Source organism: Trichomycterus rosablanca, chromosome 12 (genome assembly GCF_030014385.1).
Source record: "Trichomycterus rosablanca isolate fTriRos1 chromosome 12, fTriRos1.hap1, whole genome shotgun sequence".
NCBI lineage: Eukaryota > Metazoa > Chordata > Actinopteri > Siluriformes > Trichomycteridae > Trichomycterus > Trichomycterus rosablanca.
Window position 1 is genome coordinate 34,566,840 of NC_085999.1, and position 18,618 is coordinate 34,585,457.

At 40.9% G+C, this 18,618-nt stretch overlaps 1 protein-coding gene across 1 annotated transcript in view; it reads right to left on the bottom strand.

Annotated features, from left to right (window-relative positions):
- Window positions 1-1,240: 1,240 nt before the first annotated feature.
- sestd1 (SEC14 and spectrin domains 1) overlaps window positions 1,241-18,618 on the bottom strand; it is a 45,205-nt gene continuing 27,827 nt past the window's right edge. The window contains exons 11-19 of the mRNA XM_063006349.1: window positions 14,401-14,523; window positions 10,374-10,568; window positions 10,150-10,264; window positions 9,467-9,626; window positions 8,676-8,757; window positions 5,617-5,739; window positions 5,238-5,429; window positions 2,500-2,618; window positions 1,241-1,615 (exon numbers count right to left, since the gene is read on the bottom strand). Coding sequence (XP_062862419.1) covers window positions 1,450-1,615; window positions 2,500-2,618; window positions 5,238-5,429; window positions 5,617-5,739; window positions 8,676-8,757; window positions 9,467-9,626; window positions 10,150-10,264; window positions 10,374-10,568; window positions 14,401-14,523 — 1,275 coding nt within the window. The 3' untranslated portion in view covers window positions 1,241-1,449. The remainder of the gene's footprint in view (window positions 1,616-2,499; window positions 2,619-5,237; window positions 5,430-5,616; window positions 5,740-8,675; window positions 8,758-9,466; window positions 9,627-10,149; window positions 10,265-10,373; window positions 10,569-14,400; window positions 14,524-18,618) is intronic.

An 18,618-nucleotide genomic window follows, 5' to 3' on the forward strand; every position in this document is an offset into this window, starting at 1 on the left:
TTGATAAACTTTGAGGAACTCTCGTAAAAACAAAATAAAAAGGAATCGCAACTTCCATTTCCTATGCTAAGAAATTGTCTGGATAAGTGACTGGATAACCTGTGAATTTGTGCCGGCGACCAATAGAACTGCTTTACTCTGGTGACCTCTAAAGAGGCATCACTTTATATTCATTCATTAACGTAATACAACCTGAAGGCCACTAGAGCAGTGCAGCAGTAATTCATGCTAGCCCACTACCACTGCAGCCAGTAGAATTCCGAGCAGTGCTACTGGTCGGTCGGGCATCTACACACAGACACAATCAGCAATGGCCGAAGCCGTGTGATAGACGGGCGTTCTGTCCGGGGTGTGTTACTGCAATGCACAACCAAACCCAATGTGACCATGACCAAGTTAAAGCAGCGGTAAACATAAAAACAATAACAAGAATACTACCTGAAATAGCTACAAAGTGTTTGACCTACATTAAAAATGTGGAAATTCCTCATGGTTAGCTTAGCTTGCTAACAGCAACACAGACACAGGCTGTAGATTGTCAACAAACTTGCAATTTGTACATTTTACATTTACATTTTCGGCATTTAGCAGACGCCTTCATCCAAAGCGACTTACATTAGAGTATACATTATAATCTGAGGGTTAAGGGCCTTGCTCAAGGGTCCAACAGCAGCAACCTCGCAGAGGTGGGGCTTGAACCAGCAACTTACTGATTACTAGTCCAGTACCTTAATCGCTAGGCTATGATTTGCCTGCATGTAATTTATTTGGTCCTTTTTTTTTGTGATGTAAAATTGCATTAATTAAGCCGGCAAAACCAGAACAAGTTACCAAACTACAAATAATGTATAGCCATAAATAAAATGCTAGCCATTGTAGTTTTGGCTATAAGTGGAAAAGCGTTTCAGCCTCAGTTACTATAAGAGACAGCATTTGGGGACAAAACATTTTCGCAGTCCATCAATAAACCCACATTGTAAGAGTAGCCATGGCAGACTGCACAAGAGCCCAAGACAATGATGATGAAGACAGAAAAATAGCAGTTCATCTTTTGGTAAGGCTTTATAGAAAGCAAGAGAAAAAGCTAATCACACTGCTTACTGCTCCAAATCTACAGCACCAACCAAACAGACGGAGAGCAGAGAGAGAGACGGACGGCACATTCTGTACATTCTACATAAGCTTTAGTAGCACCATTAAAAGCTCCCTCCCCCAGCATGGAGAGGACGAACATGGAAGGTAAAGCTTCATACACGGGTTTTTATTATTGATTTAGTGTTGTAATGTATGTGTGCATGCAGTGAGCCGACATGTTTACTCCTCCTAACCAATCCTGTAAGGTTCTGATGGCTTGGAAAGGCAGATTACAAGAGTTATGACAGGTAGGTGTAGGAAGGATGAGAAAAGAACTCCAGGTTCCTCTCAGAGTCAGAGTGATGGAAGGGTTTATTAACTCTCCTCAGACTCGAGCTCCGGAGCTGCTTCCTCCTGCACGTGCTCCGTCTCTTCCGTCTCTTCCAGTTTTGGCCTTTTGTCGTCCACAAGCTTCATCTTGTCACGAATGTTCTCAGCCGAGGACGCCATATCACCAGGGCTGCCGAAAAACTGCTCGCTTCTGTAACAAGAACTGTGTTTTAGACAATGTGACTCACTTTGTTAATGGAAATAGTTTTTATAAGGGACATAAATGTCATTTCAGTCTGGGGTTTCTTTCTTGTGCAACATCTAAATGTGTGCTCCAACACAAGAATGACCCAACACGCAAAGAGGCTTTGGAATGACTAACATGTCCAGATTTTTATAAGGTCTGCCATTGAAAAACCTTTTGCATCAGAAGCCAATATGCAAAGACAACTTTGTATACGTATTTATTTATTTATTTATTAGGATTTTAACGTCATGTTTTACACACTTTGGTTACATTCATGACAGGACAGGTAGTTACTCATATGTGTTTGACATTAAAACTTGTAAATTGATCAGTCATGGACAATTTTGTATCTTTAATTCACCTCATTTGCAGGTCTTTGGACTGTGGGAGGAAACCGGAGCACCCGGAGGAAACCCACGCGCGTGGACACGGGGAAAACATGCAAACTCAAAACAGAAAGAACCCGGACCGCCCCACCTGGGGATCGAACCCGGGACCTTCTTGCTGTGAGGCGACAGTGCTACCCACCGAGCCATCGTGTCACCCCAACTTTGTATATGTACTTTAAAGGTTCTCTAGATCTTGTATTTCATATACAATGTTTCCTAAACGTTTGTTTATATTTCAACTGACGTCTGCTGCTAACTGTTAAGAACAGTGGGGATTCATAATGATTGTTAACAGCCATCTGGTGGACATCATTGGGTTCAATGTATGGTCATATAACAACTGGGCTTTCCAATTTGCCATATTTAACCCCACAGATGGGTGTCCCAAAAATAAAAAGTAAGAACTTAAAAGGGTCTGGATTAAGTCTGCAATACTACAGTATGATCAATAAATTTTACCCATCAGGAAAAATGACTGGCACAGTGAGTCGGTCTAGCAGAGTTTTCCCTACTGTTTCCACTTCCTCAAACATCTCCATATCCAACAACCCAGCCTGGTCTGGGATTTCCCTCAGAACCTGTGAGGATCGAAATAAAACAGTAGAGATATTTAGATTATTTCATATTCTATAATTCCATGATTGCTTGAGCACCAGAGAGAATCACTTAATACAAGACAATGCACATCCTCATGCAGTTTCACTTTCAGCCGACAGATGGAAGCAGAAACCTACATTGCTGGTAAAGAACTGTAGTTACATGTAAAGATAATGAATATAAACCAAAGCAATCAGAAACATTTAAGTGTTTGGGGGTCTGAGTCTGGGGGTTGAATCCGAGAACACACAGACATTTATCAAGAAAACTAGATGCTTATATTTAAACTTAAAATGATGTTGACTTGTGTTCTCAAAATTGCTCATATTAATAAATATCCTTTCTCTGTTTCTTCGGTACACATCACCATAATACCCTTTAAGGTGAGGGGGCTAAATATTTCCAATTGCAGTAGGGAGAAGGTCTAAGACTGCTCACCTAGAAACCTTCAAATTTATCGACTTAAACGAGTTTCTAATGAGTAAAAAAAATCAAACTCAATGACATTGCTCTTTTGTACGAAAAAATTCACATTGTCTAGTTCAAAAATAACGGTGGCCTGGTGGGTAGCACTGTCACGTCACAGCAAGAAGGTCCTGGGTTCGATCCCCAGGCGAGGCGGTCCAGGTTCTTTCTGTGTGAAGTTTGCATGTTCTCCCCGTGTCTGTGTTGGTTTCCTCCGGTAGCTCCGGTTTCCTCCCACAGTCCAAAAACATGCAGTCAGGTTAATTGGAGACACTCAATTGTCCTATAGGTGAATGTGTGTGTATGTGTGTCTGCCCTGCGATGGACTGGTGCCCCGCCCCATCCAGGGTGTTACTGTGTGCCTTGCGCCCATTGAAAAGCTGCCATAGGCTCCAGCACACTCCCTCAACACTGATTGGATAAGCGGTTAAGAAAGTGAGTGAGTTAAAAAATAAGCATAGTTGTCTTTCAGTAGTGCCAGATACTCAGATACTGTTAGACTGATTATATATTTTTAACAAAAATCTTTGTACTAAATTGAAGAAAAATGCAAAATAGAGGCTTTTTTTTTTTTTATTAGACTCAGACTTGTGGCTCTGCACTGTGTATGAATGATGAGTATTATGGGTTGGCAAACAGTGTACATAAGGATCCTAAACTTGGGTTTAAACCTTTCCTCTGTACCTTCGCCAAGCATTACCAAAGTCTGCATGGGTTTTTCCCTCTAACTCCCAAAACATGTAGAAGCTGGACTGTATAAAAGCCCCTAGGTGTGAGCAAGTGAGTAAATGGGTGTTGCCTTGACTGGAAGCTTAGTGTTACCATGTTAAACCAGTGCCACCACAATCCTGATCAGAATAAAACAATTACAAAATAAGCATCTTTACCATTATCGTTAATAATAATGCATATGAAAGCAAAATATTGATTCTGTATTTTCAGCAAAGAGAATTTGCTCTGCTGAATCTGGTTTCAGGCTACCTATTGTGTAAGACAGTACACAGAGGTGCAGAAAACAGTGTCAAGGACTTCCAGCTACAGCACAGAGGTCAGCTAGAAAGTATTCGGAGCTTTCAGAGTATCTTTTATTCCCATACACACACTAAAGTGCCAGAGGTGAGATCATGATGGCACTAATGCCGTTCTACATCACACCGACTTTGTAGCACGTTTTTTAAAATAGGGGAGTGTGCATATTAAAAAATGCCAAACAAGTTCCAAACAAACTAGAAGGGCAGAAGAAGAAACCCAAAACTTTGTTTTCACTGATCTCAGGTCAAAAAGCAGAGAGTGTGGGTTTAATAGACATGAGATTTAGACTCTAAATGTATTTTAATTTTTGCATTAAAAACCAATACTAATATTAAGACGAAGCCAAAAAGGTCTCTCACCTTTGTGTGTATTATATTATTATAACAATATTTAGTCTCTCCACCATGTTCCTGTTTGCCTTATTTTCCTGTGTTACACACAAAACTTTACATGTTCTGTTTAATTGTAATTTCTGTAATTAGGTTTACATTATTGTAAAACACTTTCTAACTGTTGTGCTCTATAAATAACATTTACTTACTTACTACTTACAAAATCATTACAAGAACTAAATTTCATGAGGTGTCAGTTCCCATTCAAGTAAAATTGTTGTTTTTGGCAGAGATATTTCAGTTGCCTCTGTTGTGCCAGGCACTTACAAAGAAACCACACAGTTTTAGGTTTTACATGCTTGGTAATGGAATCATTTTCACTGTATTTTATTCATTGAGGGACCATGAGAGGAAAATATGTTACTGGGTATTAATTTGGCAGCGCTTGGGTAACTCAGCCAGGCATCTACACAGGCATGATTGGCAACGTCTGAGGAAACATGTGTGGGGCGGGATGGGGGATGGATTGGCACCCCATCCAGGGTTTTCCTGTCTTGTGTTTCCCAGTGGGAATGTACCTGCCACTTTCATTCCGAACTAGTCTACTAAACTAGTCCCGATAACCATGACTAGTACTGATGATTCGAATTTGTATGTTCTCTCTAAGAATGTAAAATACCAAATGAATGAAACATCTAAGTGCCTGAATGCGTCTCCTGCAGATACATGATAGACACACAGTGTATCTGGCACACAGTGTGTTGGACTCACCCTCTCGGCAGCAGTGTGAAAGTCTCTGGCCATCTCCAGGCGGTGCTGGCGCTCATCGGCTGTGATCGTGAACTGCTTCCATACACGGTTCAGTCTGGGCAGTGTGTCGCCCGAGGAGCGGGTGGTACAGCGCAGAGACTGGCACAGCACTACGGTAGCCTGCAGCAGCTGCCTGCCATAATCATAAGTACTCTAGCAACCAAGAGAAAGAAGGACAAAGAGTTTTATACACCAAAAAGCAAAAACCTTCACATGTATTACAGTCAAGCTGATGGTTGAATCAGTTTCAGCTCAGGTTTCTAATCCAGACAAAGCAAGACCTGAATAACATATGATATATGATCACATTTGTACCCTGCTATAAAGACGCTGAGATTACCTGGGCAACATCTACAAACTTCCTGTGCTTCTCCAGCAGAACCTTGGTTTCCTGGGCGTCGTCACCCAGTCTGATGTGGGTCTTTAGCAAGGCATCCAGCAACTCGGTGAGCCACTCGACAGCCTGGGAGAGGAAGAAACAATATTTACTAGACACCAGAAATATACAATACCAAAGCCAAGATCATAACTCTGCTTTCAAATGATTTTAGAGAGTGTCTGTGGACATTTATGCCTTACAATTACTTTACAATTGTACTCTTATGGCTCCCAGGTGGCACAGCGGGATATTCCACTAGCACACCAGCGCCGAGATTCTGAACTTCTCGGCTCAAAACTCGTCTTTGCCACTGGTTGGCTGGGTGCCATCTAGCGGGCATAATTGGCAGTGCTTGCAGCAGATACTAATTGGCCACCGTATCTGCAGGGTGGCGGCCGGACTATGTGTGGGTGGGTGGGTCTTCATACGCTGTGTAAGGACCCTGATTGGCGGAAGAGACGCCTGTGCAGAATGCATGGTCGAGAAGAGGAGGGAGCAACCTGCTTTCCTATTTACTTTTGATTATAATAATATAATGTAAATACTATTGATAATACTAATAATAAATATGCTACTACTAATACTTTATAATAAAAAAAATGCTAATAAAAGTATTATAATAAGGTAAAAAAGTGATAAATATAAGTAAATTAATTATTTTAGTAAACGTATTACTACTTCTATTAATTAAATAATTTATAATAATAAACAATGGCAAAATTAAATATAATATCATTATTAGTAATAATACATAATTAGTATTATCATAACAATAAAAGTAATAAATACAACTATATTAATTATAAACATAATACTACTACTATTACTTAAATAATTAATAATAATAATAATAATAATAATAAACTAGAGAGTGCATTTCCGGAGAAAATGCGAGTGTGATTGCCGTGTGCCAGTCGGGCAGGCGTGCGTATCCCAATGTTTTATCCAACTCGGGGTGTCATCAGTGGGCTTTACGATTTAGAGTTGGAACGGAGTCAATATCTTGAACTCTCAAAAAATAAATGGAAGTGAATAAGGCCGAAAAACGGGCGTGGCAGGTGGGTGTGGGTTCGAATCCCCATGCTGTACCCAAGTCGGGGTTACATCAGGGGGCTTTACAATTTAGAGTTGGAACGGCGTTGATATCTCAAATTTCCAAAAAATGAATGGAAGTGAATAGGACCAAAAACCGGGCGTGGCAGGTGGGCGTGGGTTCGAATCCCCATGCTGTATCTGAGTCGGGGTTACATCAGTGGGCTTTACGATTTAGAGTTGGAACGGTGTCGATATCTCAAATTTTCAAAAAATGAATGGAAGTGAATGGAGCCGAAAAATGGGCGTGGCAGGTGGGCGTGGGTTCGAATCCCCATGCTGTACCTGAGTCGGGGTTACATCAGTGAGCTTTACCATTTAGAGTTGGAACGGCGTCGATATCTCGAACTTTCAAAAAATGAATGGAAGTGAAAGGGACCAAAAACCGGGCGTGGCAGGTGGGCATGGGTTCGAATCCCCATGCTGTACCTGAGTCGGGGTTACATCAGTGGGCTTTACGATTTAGAGTTGGAACGGCGTCGATATCTCGAACTTTCAAAAAATGAATGGAAGTGAAAGGGACCAAAAACCGGGCGTGGCAGGTGGGCGTGAGTTCGAATCCCCATGCTGTACCTGAGTCGGGGTTACATCAGTGGGCTTTACGATTTAGAGTTGGAACGGCGTCGATATCTCGAACTTTCAAAAAATGAATGGAAGTGAATGGGACCAAAAACCGGGCGTGGCAGGTGGGCGTGGGTTCGAATCCCCATGATGTTCCCATGTTGGGGTTACATCAGTGGGCTTTACGATATAGTGTTGGAACGGTGTTGATATCTAAAACTTTCAAAAAATGAATGGAAGTGAATGGAGCTGAAAAACCGGGCGTGGCAGGTGGGTGTGGGTTCGAATCCCCATGCTGTACCCAAATCGGGGTGTCATCAGGGGGCTTTACGATTTAGAGTTGGAACGGTGTTGATATCTCGAACTTTCAAAAAATGAATAGAAGTGAATGGAGCCGAAAACCGGGCGTGGCAGGTGGGCGTGGGTTTGAATCCCCAGGCTGTACCCAAGTCGGGGTGTCATCAGGGGGCTTTACGATTTAGAGTTGGAACGGCGTCGATATCTCAAACTTTCAAAAAATGAATGGAAGTGAATGGGACTCTTATAGGTTAAATAAACGTTATAGAAATAACCATTCAACAACCATTCAAAGAAAATGAATGGAAGTCAATGGGACCAAAAATCGGTACAAAAGCGGGCGTGGCGGGTGAACGGACGGGTGGATCAAAAAACTTTTTTTCAATAAGTGACGCCAATAACGGGCCGGATGATCTAGAGTTGGAACGGCGTCGATATCTCAAAATTTTTTTGAAAATGAATGGAAGTCTATGGGAAAAAAAACGCTACAAAAGCGGGCGTGGCGGGCGAACGGGCGGGTGGATCCGAAAGCTGTATACAAGCCCGCGTCGCACCAACAGGCCGGACGATTTGGCGTTGGAACGGCGTCGATATCTCGAAAACTGCGGGGCGAGATAGCCGGCGACGAAAGTGGTGGAATAATAAAAAGAAAAAAAATAATAATAATATGACTAACGGATAACAATAGTGTGCTTGCATTCTGCAATCACACTAATAATGGCAAACAAATAATGTAGCACAGTTTTCATTTAATGCCCCTCCTGAGTTACTTAGCAACTGGTGGTCAATACAGTGATTCAAATGGGAGAAAAAAAAAGGCTGCTATTACATTCAACATGGTAAGAATGATTTTTAGTCAGACTGTGGGGTCTGAACTACCTGTATAGAGCAAAATATTGATCTGTGCCCGTCTAGCTGCTAAATATGGTTTAATGTTACAAAACTGCAGACTGGAATCCCAGAGGACAGACAGCCGAAAACTTAATTTGACATTTTTAAACGAGGTTAGCTGTAACAGAGTCAGACCTCAAAGGCTTGGACAAAGAAGCAGACTTGAAAAGCTCACTGACCTGTGAAGCATCCTCCTCACACTTGAAGAGCTGAACCATCTGCAGCATCTTCAGCCGCCTTACATCCACCATGTCCTCACACCTGCAACACGCAGCATCATACAGAAGCAAAACGAATGTGTGTCAAACTCTTTTATCAGCAATCTGAACAGCGTAAAGTGGCACTGAGCTTTAGAAGCTATAAATAATTCTACAGGCTGAAGAAGAAAAACAGCCAAGTGTCCATTAGAGAGCCGTAAGAAAAAATTAACCTCTTTGTTAGTATGTAATGGCATTTCATAGGCTGTTACGTTTTGGAAGCTGTAATTACTAAAGTGGAATGCCAGACAAAGTGACGGCATGCAGTCAAAAGGGTTTCAGGTATAACATGTAGTTAAATAAAAAGGCTACATCAGCCTTGGCTTAGAAATAGCTTTTGTATAGCTGTGAATGGTTCCAATCTTCACACTTGCTGGTCAAATGTTAGAAACGAAGCCATAAACAATAACATAAATGGAGATCTGATTAGATAAAATAAAAGGTGGGATGCTAATAAGAAAGTGAATCTTTAGATTTATTTAGGTTAGTTAAGTTCTTTCCTAAGTACTAGACAGAAAGTCCTAAAATCCATGAACTATTAGTGGCTAGAAGTGCTGGGTCACATCTTAGCATGAATTTAACCCTGTCAACCTCCCTCCCAAAGACACAGCCAATTATGTCTGCTGGACAGCAGGCTGGGTCAAAGGCACAGCCAGGATTCACTGCATGGGATATAGCTTAAAAGTTCACTTGGGAAGGAAAATGATCTGCACCTCTGTTTGCGTAGCTGCATGTCCTCCATGACGCTGTGGACGTGGTCGACGTTCTCCTTGTTCTCAATCTGCATGTCCTTCCCATAGAACCAGGACGTCTGGTTGGAAATCTGGTCCAGCAGCACCTGGCCCTTCTCTCTAAGACCTTGCAGAGCTCCCTCTGAAACGTACAAAAAAAATTCATTCCACTCATGTATTCTTTTGTCTTCACTAACTATCCTCAGGGTCAGGGTCACATGCTCACACACTCGCTCGCTCATACACTTGTTTACATGTTTAATCACTTGTACACTCGGGCAATACTCACATGAACCATGTCATAATTAACCTTGCCATGTGCACACAGAGGCACATGTTGAAACAAGGACAGTGTCCAAAAAATGCTGCCACAAAACTGGAAGCATTTGTTTTATTTTATGTTGTTCATTTTATACAACGGTTAGCAACAGGCGTGGCTGGAACACCTAACAATCACAGTCAGAAGGACATTATGGGTAAATACTAAACCCATTTTAAATAAAAAACACAAACATGGCTGAGCAATTGCCCAATAACTTCTGTGTGTAAATGATAAAATATTAGATCTCAGTGTTTCCTGTAGAAGAGGAGGTCTGGTCTATGATTGGCTGATAATGTGCCTGCAGCTTTAGAGTAAATGAACGGGAGGATGAAGATATTCTTACCAACACTCTTTAGTTTTTCCTCCAGATGTTTCAACGTTTGTTGAATAGCAGCTCCATCAGCCGGGGCCACGTCTGCACAGAGCATGCCCAGTAACCCGTCCAGCTGCTGGGAGAGCTGGCAAAACAATGACATTTATGTAATTTACGGTCTTATGCATTCACCATCCAACTGATAATAAATCTGAACGGCAGGAGTTATAGGCTCAGTCTGTGGTGTGACGTACATCCTGGGCGGTGCTGTGGAACTCGTGAGCTGAGTGCAGAACATTCTGTCTGAACTCCAGCTGGCTGGCCTGTTTGTAACAAACATCGCTGAGCTGCTGCTGTAGAGCTTTCAGTTCCATCAGATCTTCCTCATCACCTGCACTCAACAGTGCTGCCATCTGCTGGTTCAGCTCCACATACACGGCAAACCATTCCTGTTTAAAACGCACACAATCACAGAAATAAAAAACTCTGAAACTTTCAGCTTTTAACCCTAAACTCTTCAAATTTGAACCTGATTTGACCTTTTTTATTGCATGAAGAAATCATAACTAAATGAACACAGCTTTCCTAGATAATATTAGTAATAATAATAATTTTAGAATTGTATTATTATTATGTAACAGAATAGATGTCTAACTTTGACTGTACACACACTTAGTGCAATATATAACTGTTAAATAACTTCCTACATTGCTTCTGGCACCAGACACTTTACTATTGTAATGGACACTTTATTTATTATTTTTTTATTTATTATTTTGCTAGATTTTGTAAATTACGTGTTGTACTTCTTTATGTAATTATCTTAATTAAGCATAAAAGCTTAAGTGTAGTTTGTTTTACCTTTTATATAATTTACTTTATTTATGGATCTGTAGGCTTGCTTCAAACAACATCTCATTGTACTTGTACAGTGAAAATAAAGATTTCTTATCTTATTACCTCGATTAATAATGTTTCATAACATTCTCCTATCAGGACAGACAGTGTGGTGCTTGGTAGTGAGCTGTTGTTTAGACAGAGTAAATTAATATAAACCTCTGAGCGTTACATATATACAGTGTATCACAAAAGTGAGTACACCCCTCACATTTCTGCAAATATTTCATTATATCTTTTCATGGGACAACGCTATAGACATGAAACTTGGATATAACTTAGAGTAGTCAGTGTACAGCTTGTATAGCAGTGTAGATTTACTGTCTTCTGAAAATAACTCAACACACAGCCATTAATGTCTAAATAGCTGGCAACATAAGTGAGTACACCCCACAGTGAACATGTCCAAATTGTGCCCAAATGTGTCGTTGTCCCTCCCTGGTGTCATGTGTCAAGGTCCCAGGTGTAAATGGGGAGCAGGGCTGTTAAATTTGGTGTTTTGGGTACAATTCTCTCATACTGGCCACTGGATATTCAACATGGCACCTCATGGCAAAGAACTCTCTGAGGATGTGAGAAATAGAATTGTTGCTCTCCACAAAGATGGCCTGGGCTATAAGAAGATTGCTAACACCCTGAAACTGAGCTACAGCATGGTGGCCAAGGTCATACAGCGGTTTTCCAGGACAGGTTCCACTCGGAACAGGCTTCGCCAGGGTCGACCAAAGAAGTTGAGTCCACGTGTTCGGCGTCATATCCAGAGGTTGGCTTTAAAAAATAGACACATGAGTGCTGCCAGCATTGCTGCAGAGGTTGAAGACGTGGGAGGTCAGCCTGTCAGTGCTCAGACCATACGCCGCACACTCCATCAACTCGGTCTGCATGGTTGTCATCCCAGAAGGAAGCTAACGCACAAGAAAGCCCGCAAACAGTTTGCTGAAGACAAGCAGTCCAAGAACATGGATTACTGGAATGCCCTGTGGTCTGACGAGACCAAGATAAACTTGTTTGGCTCAGATGGTGTCCAGCATGTGTGGCGGCGCCCTGGTGAGAAGTACCAAGACAACTGTATCTTGCCTACAGTCAAGCATGGTGGTGGTAGCATCATGGTCTTGGGCTGCATGAGTGTTGCTGGCACTGGGGAGCTGCAGTTCATTGAGGGAAACATGAATTCCAACATGTACTGTGACATTCTGAAACAGAGCATGATCCCCTCCCTTCGAAAACTGGGCCTCATGGCAGTTTTCCAACAGGATAACGACCCCAAACACAACCTCCAAGATGACAACTGCCTTGCTGAGGAAGCTGAAGGTAAAGGTGATGGACTAAACCCAATTGAGCACCTGTGGCGCATCCTGAAGTGGAAGGTGGAGGAGTTCAAGGTGTCTAACATCCACCAGCTCCGTGATGTCATCATGGAGGAGTGGAAGAGGATTCCAGTAGCAACCTGTGCAGCTCTGGTGAATTCCATGCCCAGGAGGGTTAAGGCAGTGCTGGATAATAATGGTGGTCACACAAAATATTGACACTTTGGGCACAATTTGGACATGTTCACTGTGGGGTGTACTCACTTATGTTGCCAGCTATTTAGACATTAATGGCTGTGTGTTGAGTTATTTTCAGAAGACAGTAAATCTACACTGCTATACAAGCTGTACACTGACTACTCTAAGTTATATCCAAGTTTCATGTCTATAGTGTTGTCCCATGAAAAGATATAATGAAATATTTGCAGAAATGTGAGGGGTGTACTCACTTTTGTGATACACTGTATATATATAAACATATAGATATAGACAGACAGACAGACAGATAGATAGATACATACATACATACATGAAGGACCAAACTATTATAGCCTGTACTGACAGTGGTACAAGGAGGAACAGGCCACAGACCTGAGACAGGCTGTTAGGCAGCAAAGACTCAGTGATGCCCAAGGACATTATCCTGGTGATGAGGTGGATGTGTCTCAACACAGTGCATCGAACCCCTTTGAATTTGGGGCTGTGTAGCTTCATAGCAGAAGGGTATGTGTCTAGCAAGCATGGCAATTATTAATTTATTAATAAATCTTAGATCCTTACAAATTTCTATGAATAAACAGAAGAAAGTTAAATTTATCTCAATTTAATGCGACAGTCAAGCAGTCATTTTGTATAAATCAAACATGCTTTAACATTTATGTTGAGGTCATAAAGATTTACACATAAGGGAGTAATAGACTCTGTCTCACTTTAATTGGTATGAATAGTATTGATGAGTTTTAGTTTGGCAGAACAAACAGGAAACGGACATTAAAATGCCTCACAGGAATTCTTCTTTTCATCTTCATTTTACAGATGTCTGAAGCAACTTTGCTCATGAGTATTAAAGCCCTGAATCATAAAACCACAAAGGAGCTCAGGAGTGAAACAGTAGTAACACTAACCACCACAAACAGCACAGACAAAATCACCAGTCAGACTCTTCATAAACCACAAACCACTTCTGCAGACGTATTCAAATAACAACCACTGAAAAATCTACCCTACCATAAAGAACAGTCGTACTGTCAGCGGTGTAGCCACAAGCCACAGATACACAACACACACGTCTACAACTCATCCATCTCACATCCACACACATCACTTAGCAGCACTGCACTTACAATTATGAAAAAGATGGAGTATATGAAATGTACAGTATGTTTAAGATTTTTGTAATTTTGTACTTTGATCATGTCTTCCCAGATTCAGAAAACTGCCCCCTGTTGGCTACACTCAAGAGTCATCACAAGATACACAATGATGTTCTTTTTAGCAAAGCAGATTTGACGTATGGAGTCTAACGACGAGACTTCGTGTTCAACTAGTGCAGTAAGTGAAACAGAAACACCCAGCAGCTGAAAGAAAAAAAGATCCAGCAAGACCTGGTGAGAAACTACAGAAGTAACTCACTGCAAGTACAAACAACAGTTCAAAAAAAGTTGGGACGTTTTGTAAAATTCAAAAGTGCAAAGAAAACAATTCCAATGTCTCACAGTATGACACACTGAAAGTTGGGACAGAGGCGTGTTTAACACTATGTTTCATCACATTCCCTATTAATGACACATTGTAATGGTTTGGGAACTGAGGACGCTAATTGTTGCAGTTTTGCAAGTGGAATTTTTGGCCATTCTTGCTTGATACAAGAGTCTAAAGAACTTACAAGTCCCAAATTGCTAGGCCATAATAGCTATTAGAACCTCATTTGGGCCACAGAAATGAAACACAGCCCATAGAAACATGAAGTAAAGCACCAGAGTTACTTGAACCCAAAGCAAAATACATCACGTTTCACAACAGAATAGCCTGACTGGTGACTCTGGGTTTAGGCTGTAGCTGAGGTTAATATGCTTACGCTGTGCTGGCTCTCAATCTCCTCGTGTTTGAGCTGCAGTGCCTGTGAGGCCCGGATCGAGTCTCCGATTCCCCACTGAGTGCGGAGCTGCTCTGTACCAGGACCCTCCAGCCAGTTTACCACCTACACACACACACAATAAAACCAAAACACATCAGTGTGACACTTTAACAGCTAACTCTATAAAAGCTGAGCAGAACTGTGGTAATTGTGTTATTCTTAGTAAGGTAGCACACAATAAAACAATTGCTGAATAATAGAGGCAGAGAATCACATTTGTCATATATTCATATACACATGCACAGTACAATGAAATTCTTTTTCCACACATGCAGGTTTCTTTTGAACTTTGGGTCAGTGTGCATTGGGGAGCCATCGTACAGCATCCCTGGAGCAAAGAGGGTTAAGCGTCCTGCTTAAAGGCCCAACACTGGTTGGATGGCAGAGCTGGGACGTTAAACCCACAGCTCTACCCACTAGTCACTATACAACTGGCCAATGTGATCAAAGCAAGCACATTCTATGTCTGAGGAAAAAGCACAGCCCTGAACGGCACAGCAAGACTCGATATTACATGCACACTCACAAACACTGATGAGCCAAAACATTAGAACCACCCTGTCAAAACAGCTCTGACCTGCCGAAACATGGACTTCACAAGATATGCATCTTGAGTCCTGTGGTTTCTGGTATCGGAGCATTACCAGCAGCTCCTTCTACTTTTATCCATTACAAGGTGGATCATCCTACAGTGCATCTCTTCTTTGTTGAAAACATCTAAACTGCTGATTCACTAACAAAATATCAAAAAAGTGAATCCCAAACCTGCTTTCCCAAGACTTAAACATCTTAGGATCAGGGTAAAGTTGGGCACTGAACTGGCTAAAGTTTCTCTTTAAAGGTGTGGGATGTTTTTTTCCTATTTTTGCTATGTATTTTTTATACTTGTATTCTTTTATTAAGCATTTTTTCTAACCTACCAAGATGAATGTGTTATAAAACTATAGTGTGTATAGACATGAAGTCTGTGGAGGAAACACAATTGAGTTTTAGTGACTATAAACTAAGTGTATGTTCATGATACTGTCACATTATGCTGGTTGTATTTCAATTAAACCTAAAACCTTGATAATCTGAAACGCAATGTGTTTAGTCTTTGAATGGGTCACTATACAATTTATACAATATACAATATACAGTTAACATGTAAATGAGGACTAACGGTCAGTTATAGGTTCAAAGGATCTGCATCCTTAAAAGTTGTGACCATCCTTATTATTTTATTCATTATTTTTACTCCAGCATACTCAAGCCATTGCACAGATCTTTAGTATGAACATCAAATCAAGAGAAAATAAAGAAACCAATGATTGGAAAAAACAAACAAGATTTGGGATTCGAATGAGCCGCAATCAGTATTAACAAACGTTTAATCAGCCTGTATAAATAAATTAATCACAGTTCCATCAGACTGAAACCTGGATAAACCCTGAATAAGCACCGTGTTGATTGTTCTCAGTAGAGCGGTGCATCACACTGCACCACACAAGTAGCAGCCAGCTTGTGCACAAACCTCCAACAGTAAAAATAAAATGAAAAGGTAAATGAGGATTCATGCTTGGCTAACATTTTAGATGTAAATTAGATCACTTAACGTCACTTATATGAGTTTGCAGACAAATTTAGGCTCATAAGAATTCCTGTGTAGCTGACACAGTCGTCGCAGAGTGAAAACAAATGACCGGGAAACAAACAGTTTTCACTGCAATTTAATTAAATCTCATTTGTCATGAGATCAAAACTTGCGTCTGTGATTATACGTGGGAATTACTGTCAAGCTGACAAATGAAATCTTCTTCTGCTGTGGAATGAATTGTGGTGTGTTAAGTAAGTGGACTGCTGTGGTGAATCTGCTGAATGAGATGTTAATGGATCTGTGGAGAGCCTTTGTGAAGCATCAGTGCTCCGCTGAAAGCCAATATTTCAAACAAGATATACAGTCTGCCAGACCAAACAGCATTTACACTGATGATGATGAGACAAAACTTCCCGCATCTGTTTTTACATGTACAAATGACAATGGATCACAGGGCGCTGCCCATGGGGCGCTGTTGGCTGGATATTTTTGGTTGGTGGACTATTCTCAGTCCAGCAGTGACAGTGAGGTGTTTAAAAACTCCATCAGTGCTGCTGTGTCTTATCTGTGTCTTTTAAACACCTCACTGTCACTGCTGGACTGAGAATAGTCCACCAACCAAAAATATATCCAGACAACAGCACCTCGTGGGCAGCGTCCTGTGACCACTGATGAAGGTCTAGAAGATGACCGACTCAAACAGCAGCAATAGATGAGCGATCGTCTCTGACTTTACATCTACAAGGTTGACCAACTAGGTAGGAGTGTCTAATAGAGTGGACAGTGAGTGGACACGGTATTTAAAAACTCCAGCAGCGCTGCTGTGTCTGATCCACTCATACCAGCACAACACACACTAACACACCACCACCATGTCAGTGTCACTGCAGTGCTGAGAATCATCCACCACCTAAATAATACCTGGGGATCCTGACCATTGAAGAACAGGGAGAAAGCAGGCTAAAAAAAGGTATGTAGAGAAACAGATGGACTACAGTCAGTAATTGTAGTACTACAAAGTGCTTCTATATGGTAATTGGAGCAAATAAAATGGGAAGTGAGAATAGAAACAAGGAGGTGGTTTAAATGTTATGGCTGATCGGTGTAAGTTGTACTGTGTAACATTTTTTGACATTCTACAGTTGCTTTTATCCAAAAGGACTAACAATTGTAACCAAATACAATCCAAAATAATTTAGGGTTGAAGGTCTTGCACTAGTATCCAACAGTGGTAACCTGCCAGAACCCCTCCGATTACTGGTCTAGGACTTTAACCACCTAGCTACCACTACCTTATATAATCTTAAAGCTGCTGCATTATTTGGATGAGATAACCAGTATCTCAGAGGAGCAATACAATGACTTTGCTGACATTAGTGTTAAATACAAAAGGTTTTTTATTTTTTTTTATTTTGGTCTCTTCTTTTTAAAAAATAATAAAGTATCCTGAGCTTACTGAGTCAGTCGGCTTTAGTGAACTTTTAGCTGAAGTGCTGACAGTCCACGCTGCATAAATCTTTCTGGCTCCCGGATGAAAAAATAATAGTGAGTGATTAATTAGGCTAATGTTTCAAGCCGTCACCAGCAGCTCTTCTGTAAGTAAAGCGATCTTGTGTGATTTATAAACATGCTGGATGAAACAGAAGCTCTGCAGTAAAAAAAAAAACTATCAGCTTTGTTTTTTTATGACTAGGCTGCATGCTTTTGCAATGAGTAACTGTTCAAAATACAACACAAAACAGCACAACACATGCAGGACCAAACACGATTTTTGGAAAAGGAAAACTGTGTTTATCAAGTAGCAGTACCACCTGGTCAGTAGTTAAGTTTGTACTCGTACTGCAAATGTAAGCATTCACCCTGAGTCACTTCGTTCTCCACATAATAAGCATTTCCAGGCCGAAGACTAACAGGATCATGAAATTCAAAGTGGTGCTTGACTGAAAATCTTCAGTCTCAGAGCCAAAGGATGTTTACTTAAACACTATCATTATTTCCAAAGCTACTCTTGGGGATTATTAGCTTTCAAAAAAGCTCGATTTCTGGAAAGAAATACAGAAAGAAACTCACACAGTTCTTAAAGACCTTGTTTAATTCAAACGCTTAGCAGTGTGATAACATCTCTGTATGTCTGTGTAGCAAAGCCATCACACAGAACAAGAGAAAGCTAAAAGTCCTATACAAATGTCTTTATATTTTATAAAAATGATAAATGATTGTCTAACATGAATGATTGTGAATGATTGTCAAACACAGTTAATATGGAAAATAATCAATAATCTATCTGTGTCTGTCTGTCTGTCTGTCTGTCTAGTAGCTGAAATGATAGACGGTCTTTTCTGTTGACTTCATGCCAATGTGTTTTTCTATACCGGATTCAGAAAGTATTCAGACCACTCGACTTTGGGTTGCAGATTTGATTTCAAATGGATAAAATCACCCTTTTTACCATCAATCCACACTTAAATAAAAAACATGCTGTTTGCTTTATTTATCCTTGAGACGTGTATAGAGCTCAATTAGACTTCAACTGTTGCAATCTGAATTGATTGGACAGTTTGGAATGGCACACCTGGGTCTAT